This window comes from Melospiza melodia, chromosome 2 (genome assembly GCF_035770615.1).
Source record: "Melospiza melodia melodia isolate bMelMel2 chromosome 2, bMelMel2.pri, whole genome shotgun sequence".
NCBI classification, from domain to species: Eukaryota; Metazoa; Chordata; class Aves; order Passeriformes; family Passerellidae; genus Melospiza; species Melospiza melodia.
The window spans coordinates 14,127,393-14,140,981 of record NC_086195.1 but is presented as its reverse complement, the minus strand read 5'-3'; the positions used below and the strand labels follow the sequence as shown (position 1 = coordinate 14,140,981).

The 13,589-nt window shown below is 38.0% G+C and overlaps 1 protein-coding gene across 1 annotated transcript in view; it reads left to right on the top strand.

The window, feature by feature from the left end:
* Window positions 1–13,589, top strand: part of PDK3 (pyruvate dehydrogenase kinase 3) — a 53,994-nt gene that overhangs the window by 15,233 nt on the left and 25,172 nt on the right. The window contains exons 2-3 of the mRNA XM_063182345.1: window positions 3,407–3,548; window positions 10,743–10,814. Of these exons, the coding sequence (XP_063038415.1) occupies window positions 3,407–3,548; window positions 10,743–10,814 (214 nt within the window). The remainder of the gene's footprint in view (window positions 1–3,406; window positions 3,549–10,742; window positions 10,815–13,589) is intronic.

Genomic DNA, 13,589 nt, shown 5'->3' with positions numbered 1-13,589 from the left:
GTTGCCTGCAGTAGAGCAGACCTGTAACAAAGAAGTTGCATCCTGTCTGGTTTATTTGTTCTTTTTGTAATGTGATTCTTGTTGAAAGAAACTTGTTTCAATGCCTGACTTTGGTCTGCACAATTATTCCACTTGAAGCCACAAAACTGAATTGTTGTTCAACTGCAATCAAGTACTGCTGTTGTAGAGACAGTGAGAAATGGTGGTGGTGTTTGCAAAATTCTGAACCCTATATATCATGAGATGCCTTGCTTGACTTTCTTCTTGGTTTTGTGGATAGGAAGTGTTTCAATTTGAGTCTTCTAGTATTTCCATTTTCAGTTTCTTAAAAGCATACTTATAAAGAGTTTAAATTTTTTGTAATAAAGCTAAATACAGCCCTTGATGCCTAGTGCAGTGTAGTTTCCACTAGGGCATAGGATGACTTTTTTTTTTTCCATTTGAATTCACACAAAGGTAAGCAGGTCATTGTTTCATATATTTATGTTCTTAAATAACTTATTGAGGTGTAAATCAAGGAGGGATTATTCACAAACTTAACTTGCACTTTAACCCTGAGAGAGTGATTTCAAATTCCTTTGAAACTGATAGATTCAGACTGGCTTTAGCCTGTGCTGTTTCAGACAAAAGCCTGATGCTGGCAATGTGTATTCACCCAGCTTGAGTCAGAACAAAATCAAGAAAGATTGCAGTATATGTTGAAAAATAGATGGAATGACTAGATCAAAATCAAAGGTAGACTTTGAAAAAAAAAAATTAAACTGACCATGGCTAAACATGCAGAAGTTTCATTGCAGCTTATTAGAATGCTGTTGCTGGAAATATCTATAGAACTTAGACTGACTTCATCATATGTGCAATTACAATATAATTTATAATAAATTATAAAATAATTCTATAATATAATTATAATGTAATTATTATAATAATTATAATAAATTATACATATAATTTATAATAAATTACCTTAAGAAAATACCTGACATACAGACTAAGGGATTTTCTTAGTGTGATGTCCGTTCTTTGATGGAAGTGGTTGTAGGAGCAGCAGCCCAGGAGCAGTGCTGGGACACAGTTTGCTTTTGCTTTGGAAGCTGGGGGATCTCTGATTGCTGCTGCTCCCAGCCATTCTCTCTGGCCATGCAGGACCTGGTGCTCAGTGCTGAAGCAGCTCTGTGGAGGCTCTCAGGTGACCTGAGGGCACCTGAGGAGCTGATACAAGGACATGTGCCCCAAACCAAGCAGAAGAACTGAACTCAGGCTGAAGTAAGCTTGTAAGCAGGGAAGTCTTAAAACCCAGAGCTTCCTTTCCTCTTCCTGCACTGAACATGCAAAGGGAGCCCAGAGGGCTCTCAATGTAGGTACCTAAAAGGTCACTGTACAGCAGGGCAAGGCAGCTCCTTAAAAAGAGATGGCCTAGAGCTGCTGGGGTGAATAGGTTGAACAGAGATGTGCCCTTGCATGTGGGTCTCTTCAGCCAGCTGTGCTTGCCTGTAGCAGCTTTTGTTTGCATTGCACAAACCCTCATATGAGCTGTGGGTTCTTGTTCATAATTTTCTAATTTTCTGCATGGGCTGTCTTTCATTCATTTTGATTTTTATCACCTAGAGAATCACTGCTCTCAGTCACTCTTGGGAAGAAGCGGTTGTTGTCTTTGTTCTGAGGGATTTTCCTGCTCAGAATGTTTAGGCTGAGCTGAGTCAGAGTCTTTCCTGCTGCCCAGCCTCAGTCTTTGACGACCTGCTGTATACAGGGACTTGTGAACAAACAAGTGTCTGTCCTCTGTTGTAGGTGTGTTGGTATCTAGTTTACTTGAAAGATTGAGCTCTGAAGTCACTACTGTGCTTCACAGAAAACAATGTAATGTCTTGTTTCCTTTGGCTAATGTTGACAGGGTGTGTGTATTTGTAATTGAGATGTGAAAATGGGAGCAAGTGAAATAGCTCCAAATGTTTACTGGAAGAGCTGGAAGGGAATTGGTAGCACTATCAGAATTTAATGAGCCCCAGATTGATGGTACCTACATGAGCAAGAAAAAAAGGGAAATCCTACTCCTTCCTGCAAATTCCCCAAGCTAATGTTAGGGTTTGGGAACTAATCCATCAATGCATGTTACCTATGCAAAGAAGGTGCAAACTCTGTGATTATAATGGGACTGTCTTAAAAAGTATCTCTGTGATTGTGCTGGTTGCATTGTACTTGAATCTTGCAAATTGTAAATCTCAGTGATTATGTGCCTAGCAGTGCTTTAACACTTTCTGGTTTGCTTGAACATAATTTCTAGCTCTCACATTATGCCTTCACTCAGAAATTTTGCAGATGTTGAACTGGTTATCATCACAAAAGACCTTTGCTCTCTTTCTAGATGAAAGCAGAATCCTGGCTGTTCATTACAAGTAAAGCACAGACTTTTAAAAAAAATTAATTTACCTGGAATCTTTAGAGATTAGTTATGGTAGAACTTTCTCCACTTGTCAAAGGATGCAAAACACAGAAATCTGTGTTAAGTCTGATTTTCCATCTTGGGCAAATGACTTAATATCTTGCTTTTAACTATTTGCAGTATCCTTTAATCTTAAGCTAACTACTGTAGCTTAAGATTGCTCTTAGTCATATCAGTCTTTCAATTTTTATGGGATGGCTTCAGAGAATGAATGCTGTTACCCCTAGGTCTGCAGGAAGGTATTGTTATTTTGCTGGATCCATTTATTTGCTTTCTGACTGTATGGTTGGGATTTTTGTGTATGTTCTATTTTCCAAATACTAGCCTTGATAAAAATGTGTTTTAAAAGTGAAAGTTAAAGATAATCTTAGCTGAGGCCTTTCCAAATGAGAGTGCTGTGATAAGCTCTGGACTTTCCTTCCAGGTCTCTAGTGAGAATCTTACAGGGCAGTCCTAGGAGGGATGATGGCCTGTGCTGGTCTCACCAGGTGCTGCTCAAATGTTAAAGTACTAAAGGCTGAAGAACTTGTGGCATGAAACATCAGCAAACTGTTGTCATTTTGTTTTGTCCTTTTGTTTGCACTCCTTACCCTCTCTTAGGTGTGCGGCATTTACTTTTTAAAAGCTCACTTACATACTAAAGTTGTATTGATAAAAGCTAGTATTTTGGGGTCTTATTTCCAGGTAATATCAAGTATTTGATATTTGATGAATTTTATTTATATGATGAGAGATTTTTGTTTATGGGAGAGAAAATGGGATGATGTGAATGGTGGAAGAATGTCAGACAAAAAGGGTTAAACTCTAGGAAGGTGAAAGTTTAGAATAGGTCTCATGAGTGAGAAGAAAGTGAGTACTGAAATTGCTTTAAAACTTATTTTCACAAGTGGTTTTTGTTTAAGGCTCCTAACATTAGGAAGTCTGACATTTGATGTGCTGCCATGTTTCCCTTGCCTCTGCCAGGCCGTGACAATGCCTGCGAGAAGACCTCGTACATGTTCCTGCGGAAGGAGCTTCCTGTGCGACTGGCAAACACCATGAGGGAAGTCAATCTGCTGCCTGACAATTTACTCAACAGGCCTTCAGTTGGGCTGGTACAGAGCTGGTAAGTGTAAAAAAAATTGGATTGGAAAGTTATTGTAAAACTAACACTGTTGGTATTGTTCTGCTTGCAACAGAGGATCATTGAATTCTGAATCGGTCGGTTTTCTGCCTTGAATTGTTTATAGTGTGTCTTGTCAAATGAAGTTTCGTTTTCTTCTAATGTTGAGTATATACCCTAATGTGGATCCTAGCTAAGGATTTGTAAGTTAGTAAAAACATGCTGTTGTCTCGCAGGTAATTAAAATGAGTCCATAAGAGCAAGCTTTTTAAACATTCCTTACTGTATTGCACTCATGGCTTCTTGAAACAGCTGCTTTTTTTCCTTATTCTTCCTTTGCAAAAACACTGAGAGAAAGTTAAGACCTCATCTGTTTTTCTCACTGCTAATTCTTTAAAAACAACCTGGTGTTCAGTGGAAGTTATGGAATGGGTAAAAAATCTAGTGTGGAATGGGTCAAAATCTGGTGTCATTCAGTAAACAACATTCTCCATTGTAATAATTAGCATGGATGTAAAGTGATTTCAAGCCCTGCCATCTTTTCCACAGTAATTAATTTCTAGCCTAATTGCATGTTTGGTGAGATTTAGAGACTGCTGCCTTGGATGTATAAGCACAAAAAAAATCATTGTTCATGGGTTATTTATTGTTCATTTACCTGTTAATCTTTTCCAAACACTTTTTATAAAAATATTTTTGCAGTATACAACAGAAGTCTCTTTGTGAGTAGCAGCTTATTTAACAGTAAAAGCAGCTAATGTTGTAGGCTTGTGTTAAATTCAGTCATAGCCCTTGAGCCAAGAGCTTCTGTGCTGACTGTATGTTGACTGCTGGCTTGGGTCTCTTATTTATCAAGCTTCAGACTTAGAAAATATAAACTAAGATGTATGGAATTGAGTTTGTCTTTGCAAAGTTACAGTGGATGTCTTGATGACCACTTCAAGTACAGTGATGGAGTGCTTCAAGTGAGTGTAACTGCTGTGGAGCCACACAATCACTTTGTGGTTAGGTGGCAGCTTGCAAGGTTTGAAGGCTTGTCTGTCTGTTGGGTGTCACAGGAAGTTGTTATGCTTGTAGAAAAGAGGAGATAATCTGCAGGCCTTCTAGGCTTTTCTAATCTGGTTGAGTTTGTGAGCCTGTCTAATGAAATGTGGACACAGGTGAATGAAGAAAAGGAAATAATTTTTCTGTAGTGACTGCAGCATAATATTTCTGTTCCAAATGTCTGTGCTGTGCCTTGTCCTTCTGCCCTTCTGCACTTCTGCCCTGCCTCTACAGAGCTAAGTAACATCTGGATCCCTCTGGCAAAGGAGCTGAGTGGGTGTTCAGAGGGGAGGCCCCTTCAGAATTTTTGCTGAAGAGATTTGAGGACTTGTGATGATTTCTATGGCCACAATAGATAATTACTGATAAAAAAAAAAAAAAGGAAAAAAGGCCCAAAACTCCAAATGAGAAAAAGCAGCAGCATGTGTTATATATTAATGTGATTTGCACCATCACAGCTGCAGACCAGTAGTTGTGTCTTGGACAGGCTAAAACACCAGACTGTGATGTGCTGAAGAAGTTGCAATGGACATCAAGCCCAGAGATGGAAGTTTGAAATCAAAGTGTTTTCTGTAATTTTCTTCTGATTGTGATCTACAGTTAACCAAGAGGTTTTGTGGGAAGGAGTGTCTTCATTGAGATTATGTGAGAATATTTTTATCATCTTATGTCAAAAATAATAAAAGTAATTGTAGCATTTTTCCCCTTGATTCTAAGTGTGGACTTTAAAGAGCTTAGTTCTTATTTTTCTGTTCAGAGGTTTTAAATTGCTTAATTAAACATTTACCTGTAGTTTGTAAGTCCTGATGATAACCCTTGAGAAAAATTTACTTTTAAATTTATCTTTTAAAAAGACCAAACCAAAGGTTTTATTAACTTCAGTGTGAATGACCTTGAGTGTTATGTAGCTCTGTTGATAACAGGTTTTGAAACACATTTATAGGTTCTTAACCTAAAGTTTAGAGATACTATCAGAGTGAGATTCCTGGATTTTATGTAGTAGAAGAAATAAATATAAATTTAGTTGTTCAGCTGTTTTATGAGCTTGTAAAATGAAAAACAAAAACCCTCTTCTTAATGCAGTTCACAACTACTTCAAGAAAATCTTTTTTGAGGGTCAGATTTCATGATCCTTTGTTTTTGCTCTGCCATAGGTTCAGAAAGCTTGTCAGTTCATTAATAGGCAATCAAAAATCTATTGTACATTTGCCACAAGTTAGAAAAACATTTAATTCCTTACTCACTTTAATATATTCAATAATTTATCTAGTCACAAGCATGTTTGTTTCATTTTTGCTATGATTTTACACTAGAAAACCTATGTTTTTGTGTGCTTTTGGCAAGACTCCAAATTAGCTGGAGCTTTAACATTTGAGTTCCCAATCTATTCATTAATGCCAGCATGCCAAAAATTAATACAAAACGGTCCTAATCTTTAAGATGGGTTTTATTAGACTTTTAATTTAAAGTGGCTCTGTAAATAGAGGAATAAGAAATCAGGCCTGCCTGCAGTGCAGCATGGATCCTTTCCCATCAATCCTCTCTGCTTCCAGCCATCAAACGTCCTGGGTTGCTCAGTTGTCTCACCCTTGGTTCCCTTGGGAGGCAGCCTGGTTTGCTGCTCCCTGCTGCAGGCAAGGCCTGTTCTCTCCCTCTGCAATCCATCTCCATGGCCAGGCTGGAGGCACTTTGCTTCCTGTGCTTGGCTGCCAATCTGATTTTACAACTGATGGCTTGATTGCTCTTGGGAAAGGGGCTCTGTTGGTTTTTTCTCCTTCCTTTCTGGGCTCCTCAGCCTGATGTGTGCAGCACTGAGCAAGACCCCTCTCCTTCCTTTGTACTGCTCAGCTACTCTTTCCTGAATAAAGCTGGAATTACCCAGAGAGTGAACTCTGAACAAACCAAAAATAATAATTTTGCATTTCAGTAAAGGCAGAGCATCAGCTCTGTCCCAGTTTGAGGTCATAGCTTAATTTGTGTGTGTCTTTTGCAAGGAGTAGGGAAGGAATAAAGTGACTCTAGACTGAAACACAGTTAATGTGTTTTGGCTGTGCACTGCAGTGATTCCAAACAGCAGGCAGATCAACAATCAGCACCTTGTTTTCAGCTTCTAAAATCAATGGGCAGCTTGCTTGGCCGAAAGAAGTGGGCTTGTTTTTGGCCAGTTTTGAGAGGGAACAATAGCTAAAGTGCAGGTAGGATATGGAATATATAGCAGAATTGTTTAATTCTGGGTACAGTTACTAATGTGATGAGGGAAAATAGTTACAGTGAAACCTTACAATGGATAAGGTTAGAGATTATAAAATATCAAAAGTAAACGTGAGGTTTGCAGACTATGATACTCAGTTATATGTAAAATTCTCTCCTTTTTTTAGCCCTGGACAAATTTCTCTATTTTTTTCTAGTGCTTTTCCTTAGAAAATGCTATAAATTTCCATTCCTCTCTTGGGAAAGACCCATTAGAGAAATATGTACAGTTTAGGGATTAATAATTGGATTTTTTTCTATTTTCTACACTGAGACTATGTTAGCAAGATTGTGTTACCATGGAGATTTGTTTTATCATTTCAGTGCTTTGGTATTAAAATGATGGTAAAGGAAAATCTTAGTGAAATACACATCAGGAAAAAAGCAGAAGTATCTTGCATGATTTTTTTAAGAAAAGAAAACCCAGAGCTGACATTATGGGCCTTTGCAGTGCTTTCATGTATGAAATGTGCCATTCTAAAATTATTGCATTTGGCAGACTAACAAGAATTCAATCTACATAGCAGTAATTAACAGAATAACAAGGCAAAGGGGTGCTTGAAACCAAAGAGCTTGCCCAATGAATTGTAGTGGATTGTGATAAAAAATTAAACACCAGAAAGACAATATGTTTGAAGGGCATGGACTTTGATTTCTGCTTTTGATGACTCACCAAATATAGCAAAATAAACTGACATTCTCTTTTTCTCATATATGCTGAATTTTTTTTTTAAAGTTTGTATTCTCAATACTTGTATTGATATATTAATGATACAGTAGTTCATGCATTATTCTGGTACTTTTTTGTTCTTTCTGGCTGGTAGTTGTATGTGAACTATGCTTAAACATCACAAGGTCTTGCTTTTTTTTTTGCTTTACAAATCCTGTAGTTACTGTCTTCATTTATCCCTCTCTGCACCTACAATTCAAATTCAAACAAAATGCAAGGAAGTAGATGGATTATATGAAAAGGGAATGACATTTTCACACACACTTTTACAGGAATGGACTGTACTGCTGGCTGCTCACCTTCCTCAGAATGTAATGGTGGTAGTGGTCATTAAGACCAGAGTTATGAATTTCCTTTTAAACATATTTTTTCTTAATTTCTAATTTTGAGCTTTTTGGGAGAGGGAGTGGGGGACTGAATTTTGTGTACAAACTGGAATTCACACCTGTATAAAAGAAAAAGCTGTACAGCATTTGCACCTCTGAGTTTTTATTCAGAGACATAGGACACAAGGTATTACACACCCCAGACTGGGTGATGTACAGTGTGGCACTGAGCAGTGGGTTAGGGTTATTTGACAATAAATGACTTTTTTCTAGCTTGGTTTAATCACGGGCTTGGAAGAAATTTGAGTGACTTTGGTTTGAAGTTCACCTTTTCTTTGAGCTAACTTGCTGGGTTCTGTGCTTTTGCTAATGAACTTGACTTCTAGAGTAGCATTTCCTTTACTTTAGAATCAGAAGGAGAGAACTATAAAGGAAAAGCATTGCCTGTTTCCCTAATTTCTCCAGTAATGGCAGGCAACCAGTCAAATCCACACAGTACAAAAATCAGGTGTCAGCTGCCTTCAGTACCAGCAGCCTTCATTGCTGTTTTATCCTTGTGTCTGCACAGGATTGCTGTGGTTTGACATTTATGGTAGGAGGTCTGTATCAAAAACAATCTTTGTGTTGCTTCCCAAGTGTGGTGAAGTTTCAGAACCAGGACTTTGATAGTGTTGTACAATGACAGGTGGGGGTTGAAGAATGTGTACCTGTATGAGTGAGCATGATCATGATTTCATTGTTGCATGTGAATCAGCCAAGTTCAGAGTGTGATGGTTGTGAACTGGTGACATTTCTTAGCAGCATAAAATAACATCTTTTAAAATAAGCACTACTAAAGGTGTGAGCTACGTGCCCTTCTTGTGACAAATATTTGAGGGGTTTCTGTAATGGTTCCTGGTATTTGCAGGAGGGCACAGATGCACCGAGGGACAGGAGCTGCTGTTCCTGTGCTGACCATGGGAAAATGTCAGTGTCCCTGAGGAATGTCACACTGACCTATGGCTGAAGCTTGAAATGGGGCTGGACCAAGTGGCATGTGGTTCTGGAGGGAGTCACACAGACAACAGTGCTGGCCCAAGCTTCACTGTAGCTTGGAGATGCAGGATGAAGTTTCATAGCCTTCTTAAGCTGGTCTTAACATAGCACTGCTACCAAAAGAGCTTATGCATAGGTCATTTTGTTGAGCTGATCTAATCTAGTGGGTAGCTGCTACTGAGAAGGGAAAGGCTTGGTTGTGTGTTTTGCTTTTCCCTTGTGTAGGCTCTGTGGTTACTTTTTCTCTCTTGTGTTAGCTTCAGCTGTTTAAACCTTTCAATTAGTTGTTTTCATGTGCAAGAAAGGTTTGTTTGGTTTTTCTTCTGTCTATTTCACCTCTGCTGGGAGTTGGAGCTGTTGACACACACATGTGATTACCATCTGATTAGTGTTGATGCGGTAGTTGGAGTGGCAGTGTTTACCTGTGACGGTGTTCACAGGGGTCTAGGGATGAGGGAAGAGATGAGAATGTTGACTCCATGTTTCAGAAGGCTTGATTTATTATTTTATTATATATATTATATTAAAACTATATTAAAATAATAGAAGAAAGGATTTCATCAGAAGGCTAGCTAAGAATAGAATAGGAATGAATAAAAAAGGCTTGTGACAGAGACAGTCCAGACAGCTGGACTGTGATTGGCCATTAATTAGAAACAACCACATGAGACCAATCACAGATGCACCTGTTGCATTCCATAGCAGCAGATAATCAATGTTTACATTTTGTTCCTGAGGCCTCTCAGCTTCTCAGGAGAAAAAAAATTCCTAAAGAAAGGATTTTTCACAAAATATGTCTGTGACACTTAACCAGGAGTGAAGGGAGGGTAATGTACAAACCCTGCCTTTTATGAGTGTGATTGATTCCTTGTGTGGTTTACTCAGGAAACAGGTCCTGGTTCTGTGGTCCCTAAAGCTCCACGTGAGCTGAATGTGTCTGAATGTGCTCCAGGGGCGATGGCTGGTGCTGAGCACAGAGCTGTGTGTGAGTGGCACATTTGTCCTGGTGGTGCCAGTGTCCTGCAGAGCAGGCTGGCCACGTTCATGTTGAGGGTTCTGCTTTGGCTCCTGTGTGGTACCTCCGGGGCTCTGAGCCTCAGTAATCTCCTGTGAACCCAAGGTCTGAGCAGGAGAGAGCTGTGTTGGGTAAGAGGGGTTTTTGTGAAACCAAGGATTGTGTCACACACAGGAGCAGTGGGAGTGTGTGAATGGGTGTGCTCCCCTGCAGAGCTCTGGTAGGACCAGCTTGGTGCAGTCCTGTTATTGTGCCTTTTGGGGAGTGTTCCTCTGAGCTTGCTTTTGAAAGAAAACTTGGATTGCTCTCTGAAGAATATGGGAGAAAACTAACATCAGTATAGAGTAGATGAGTGGAAAAATCAAAATACAGGGGCAAACTACCCGAAATTACACATGTACCCGTGGAGAGATTTTGCTCCTGTTAACTCCAGTTTCATTTATATAGTAATTTTCCTGAATTGCAAACTGTAAGGTCATAAGTAATACTTTTTCACTTAATATATTGTAGTTGCTTTCTTTCCCTTTGTTGCAGCATCCCACTTACTTTTAATCCTTAAAGAGAACTGTGTACTGTGCATCTGTTACTTTTACGTGACCCTGTAGTCTTAGAACTAAAGAAATTCAAAAGTATTTTATGTTTAATTATCTTTTTTATGTATTTTATGTATTTTTATGAAATTAAAAAGTATTTTATGTTTATTTCTCTTTTTATAATTTTTGCTTATTTCAGGTACATGCAGAGTATTTTATGTTTAAGTATTTTAATTCTCTTTCTATAATTTTCACTTATTTCAGGTACATGCAGAGTTTCCTTGAGCTTTTAGAATATGAAAATAAAAGTCCTGAGGATCCTCATGTTCTGGATGAGTGAGTAACTTATTTTTCCTAACAGCTCATTTTCAGATAATCTGTCTCAAATACCAAGTGGTTTTGTACTCTAGGAAAACAGTTACCTTAATTGTAAGTTAGAATGTGTATGGCAAAAGCTAAAATTGTAATCTAGAGTAGAATGTAGGTATCTTAAGTGCTTTTGAACAGTATATTTTGTAGTTATGCAGATTGGTAGTTTAAGAAATGGCATGAAATGCTTCCTTCAAGACTGTATTGAGAAAACAACATGGATAGGAGACTGTACTTGCATATCAGATACTTAAGAGTAAAATGTTATTTTAGTATACATTGAGCTTAGTGCTCTATTGTAAATAAAGTATGTTAATACATGAATGGTTTGAGATTCTTTTCAGTTTGAAAGCATTCTGATGTGTCAGTCATTGTTTTTATCTAAAAGCTTTTTTAATGGACTTCAATTAGTGTTGTTCACCTACCTCACTGAGTAACATTACTTGAAAAGAAAGGAAAACTTAGCCAATTTTCTTTATCAACAAAATAACATTGAAATTGCCATTAGAATGTTTCCTTGAAGTGTGTATGCATAAAACAGAGAAGAACCCCTCATGTGAGAACAGCAGGTGAAACATATGCATCAGAGACTTGAAAACAAAAGAACTAAAACACAAATACACACGCACTCATACAGACACTTATCCATTACTAGGGTCTGCAGTTACCCTGTACCTATAGCAGTCAGCTTTGTTTCAGGATATTACTTCTTGCAGGGGTTTTGTTCCATTAATTAACTTTCTTAGGGTAGTTTGTCTTTTGGATTTCTTTTTAAGCTCTGAAATCCTTCATGATCAAGCAGTGCTTTAAAGAGAGTTTCATCAAATGCCTTGCTCTGTTTGTGCACCATGCAGCCTGTGTTGTGCAAAAATGGTGTTTTACCTTCTGCAAACTTCATATACACACATTGTGTTGTTACACTAGGTTAAATAAGGGCTTTGGGAGGTGCTGCATTTCAAATGTTGTGCACTTTTGGTTGTGAGAATGTTACCTGAGATCTTGACACTTCAGCTTTTGTGTTTCAACCAGTACATGTAGAAGAAGCTCAGGTGCAGGAATACAAAGTTCCCTGCATGGCAGAGCTGTAGAAGGAGCTGTATGGATTAAAGACTGGCTGAATTGTAGTGCTATTGAACAAGGGGAAAGTAACCATTTACTCAGAGTGAGTACCATTTACTCATTCTGGATACTGCCTCTTAAGAAATTAAAACACTCATGGGCAGTACTGATGTGAAAGGAACAAGATTTAGAGACTTGGATAGTTCCACCTCTGAATGATGCTGAAGGCATTTGTCTAGGCTGGCAAAAACAGATACTGGAGACGCTGGAAGTCTGCCTGTGCCAAAAAGTAAGGTCACTGTAATAAGGAATAATGGGTTGCTCTAAGTGAAGAACTGGAGAATTAAAAAAATGTCTGGTTTTTATTAAAGTTGAGAATGTGTGCAGGGCAAAAAGTAAAGACTGTAATATTAATGAGAACAGATTGAAGGCTGTAGAGCATCCATTTTAAAAGCTTTTATAAATAGATTAGATAGATTTAGTGACATTCTAGGTGTGCTTATTCTGTAGAGGATAAATCAAATCAGTTTTTCAAGCACCTCTAGCTGTCACATTTTGTGATTCTGTATTTACATCATCAGCATGTTTGCTGATGACACAGGAATTTCTGTTTGTGACTAGTTTATCAGCAGGCTTTCCTTTATGGGGTTAAGTTACCAAAACTTAGGTGTCTGTTGCCCTTTGAGATGGCATGAGCTGTCCTAAACACCTGAGTGAGCTTGGCAAATGTAACACAGGTCCTTTTAATCCTGTCATGTCCAGGATGTGTGGGCTGAGGTTGTGGTTTTGTAACTTCTGAAACCATCTTTCAGTATTTAGGTAGCTGAATTTCAGCTTTTTATGAACTTCAGAGGTTCAAGGTAGATCACAGTATAATAAATAAAGGCTGATGAGTAGTTCTCTTGGAGATCTAGTTGAGAGTCTCATAATTAACACATCAATTATCTGATTCTACCATATGGATATGGCAGTCCTGATACTGTTTCATGGCAACTGCAAATATTGTTTGCAATGCTCTAAATGAGTATGAGAACAAATATCTCATAATGAAGCAAATATCAATATCATTCAGGATAACTGTTTGTTAAAAGCTTTGAAATCTTGCACTTATTGTATGCTGTGTAATTAAGTACATAAAATAAGTATGCATGGAATTTATTGCTACCTGTTGAGGTGAAGTTCAGCTAGGGTCTTTGACAGTAAGACCTGTCTTCTGTACCACATCTGACCTTTGAAAAGACATTAAAACTGTATTATCTGATTAAAAAGCAGATTTGTTCTTTTTGGCAGTATTGGATAGACTAAGATTAGACAGTCAGATTTTACTTTCCTGCTCTGGGATGTCATCTATTCCTAAGTTACTGAAGCCTATGCCATTTAATTGCATATTGAGCTGTAATTAGACTTTTAAAATATTCTTTACAAACTATGTCTTTCAAAAATACTCTTAACTATGTCCATATTTATCTTAGGATTATACAGATAAATCTAACAAATTTCTCAACTCCTGTGTCAGTATTCCATGTTGCTGCTACCTAGCCATATCCTAATTTCACGTCTTGTGGTCAGAAGCCCATCAGTATGGTCAGAAAGTATCAGGAATGCTGCTTTTCCCTGGGGAAAATCCCCACATTTCTGAGTTAATTTAAGTTTGCATAGAAGTTTACTGTTCTCTTCTGATTG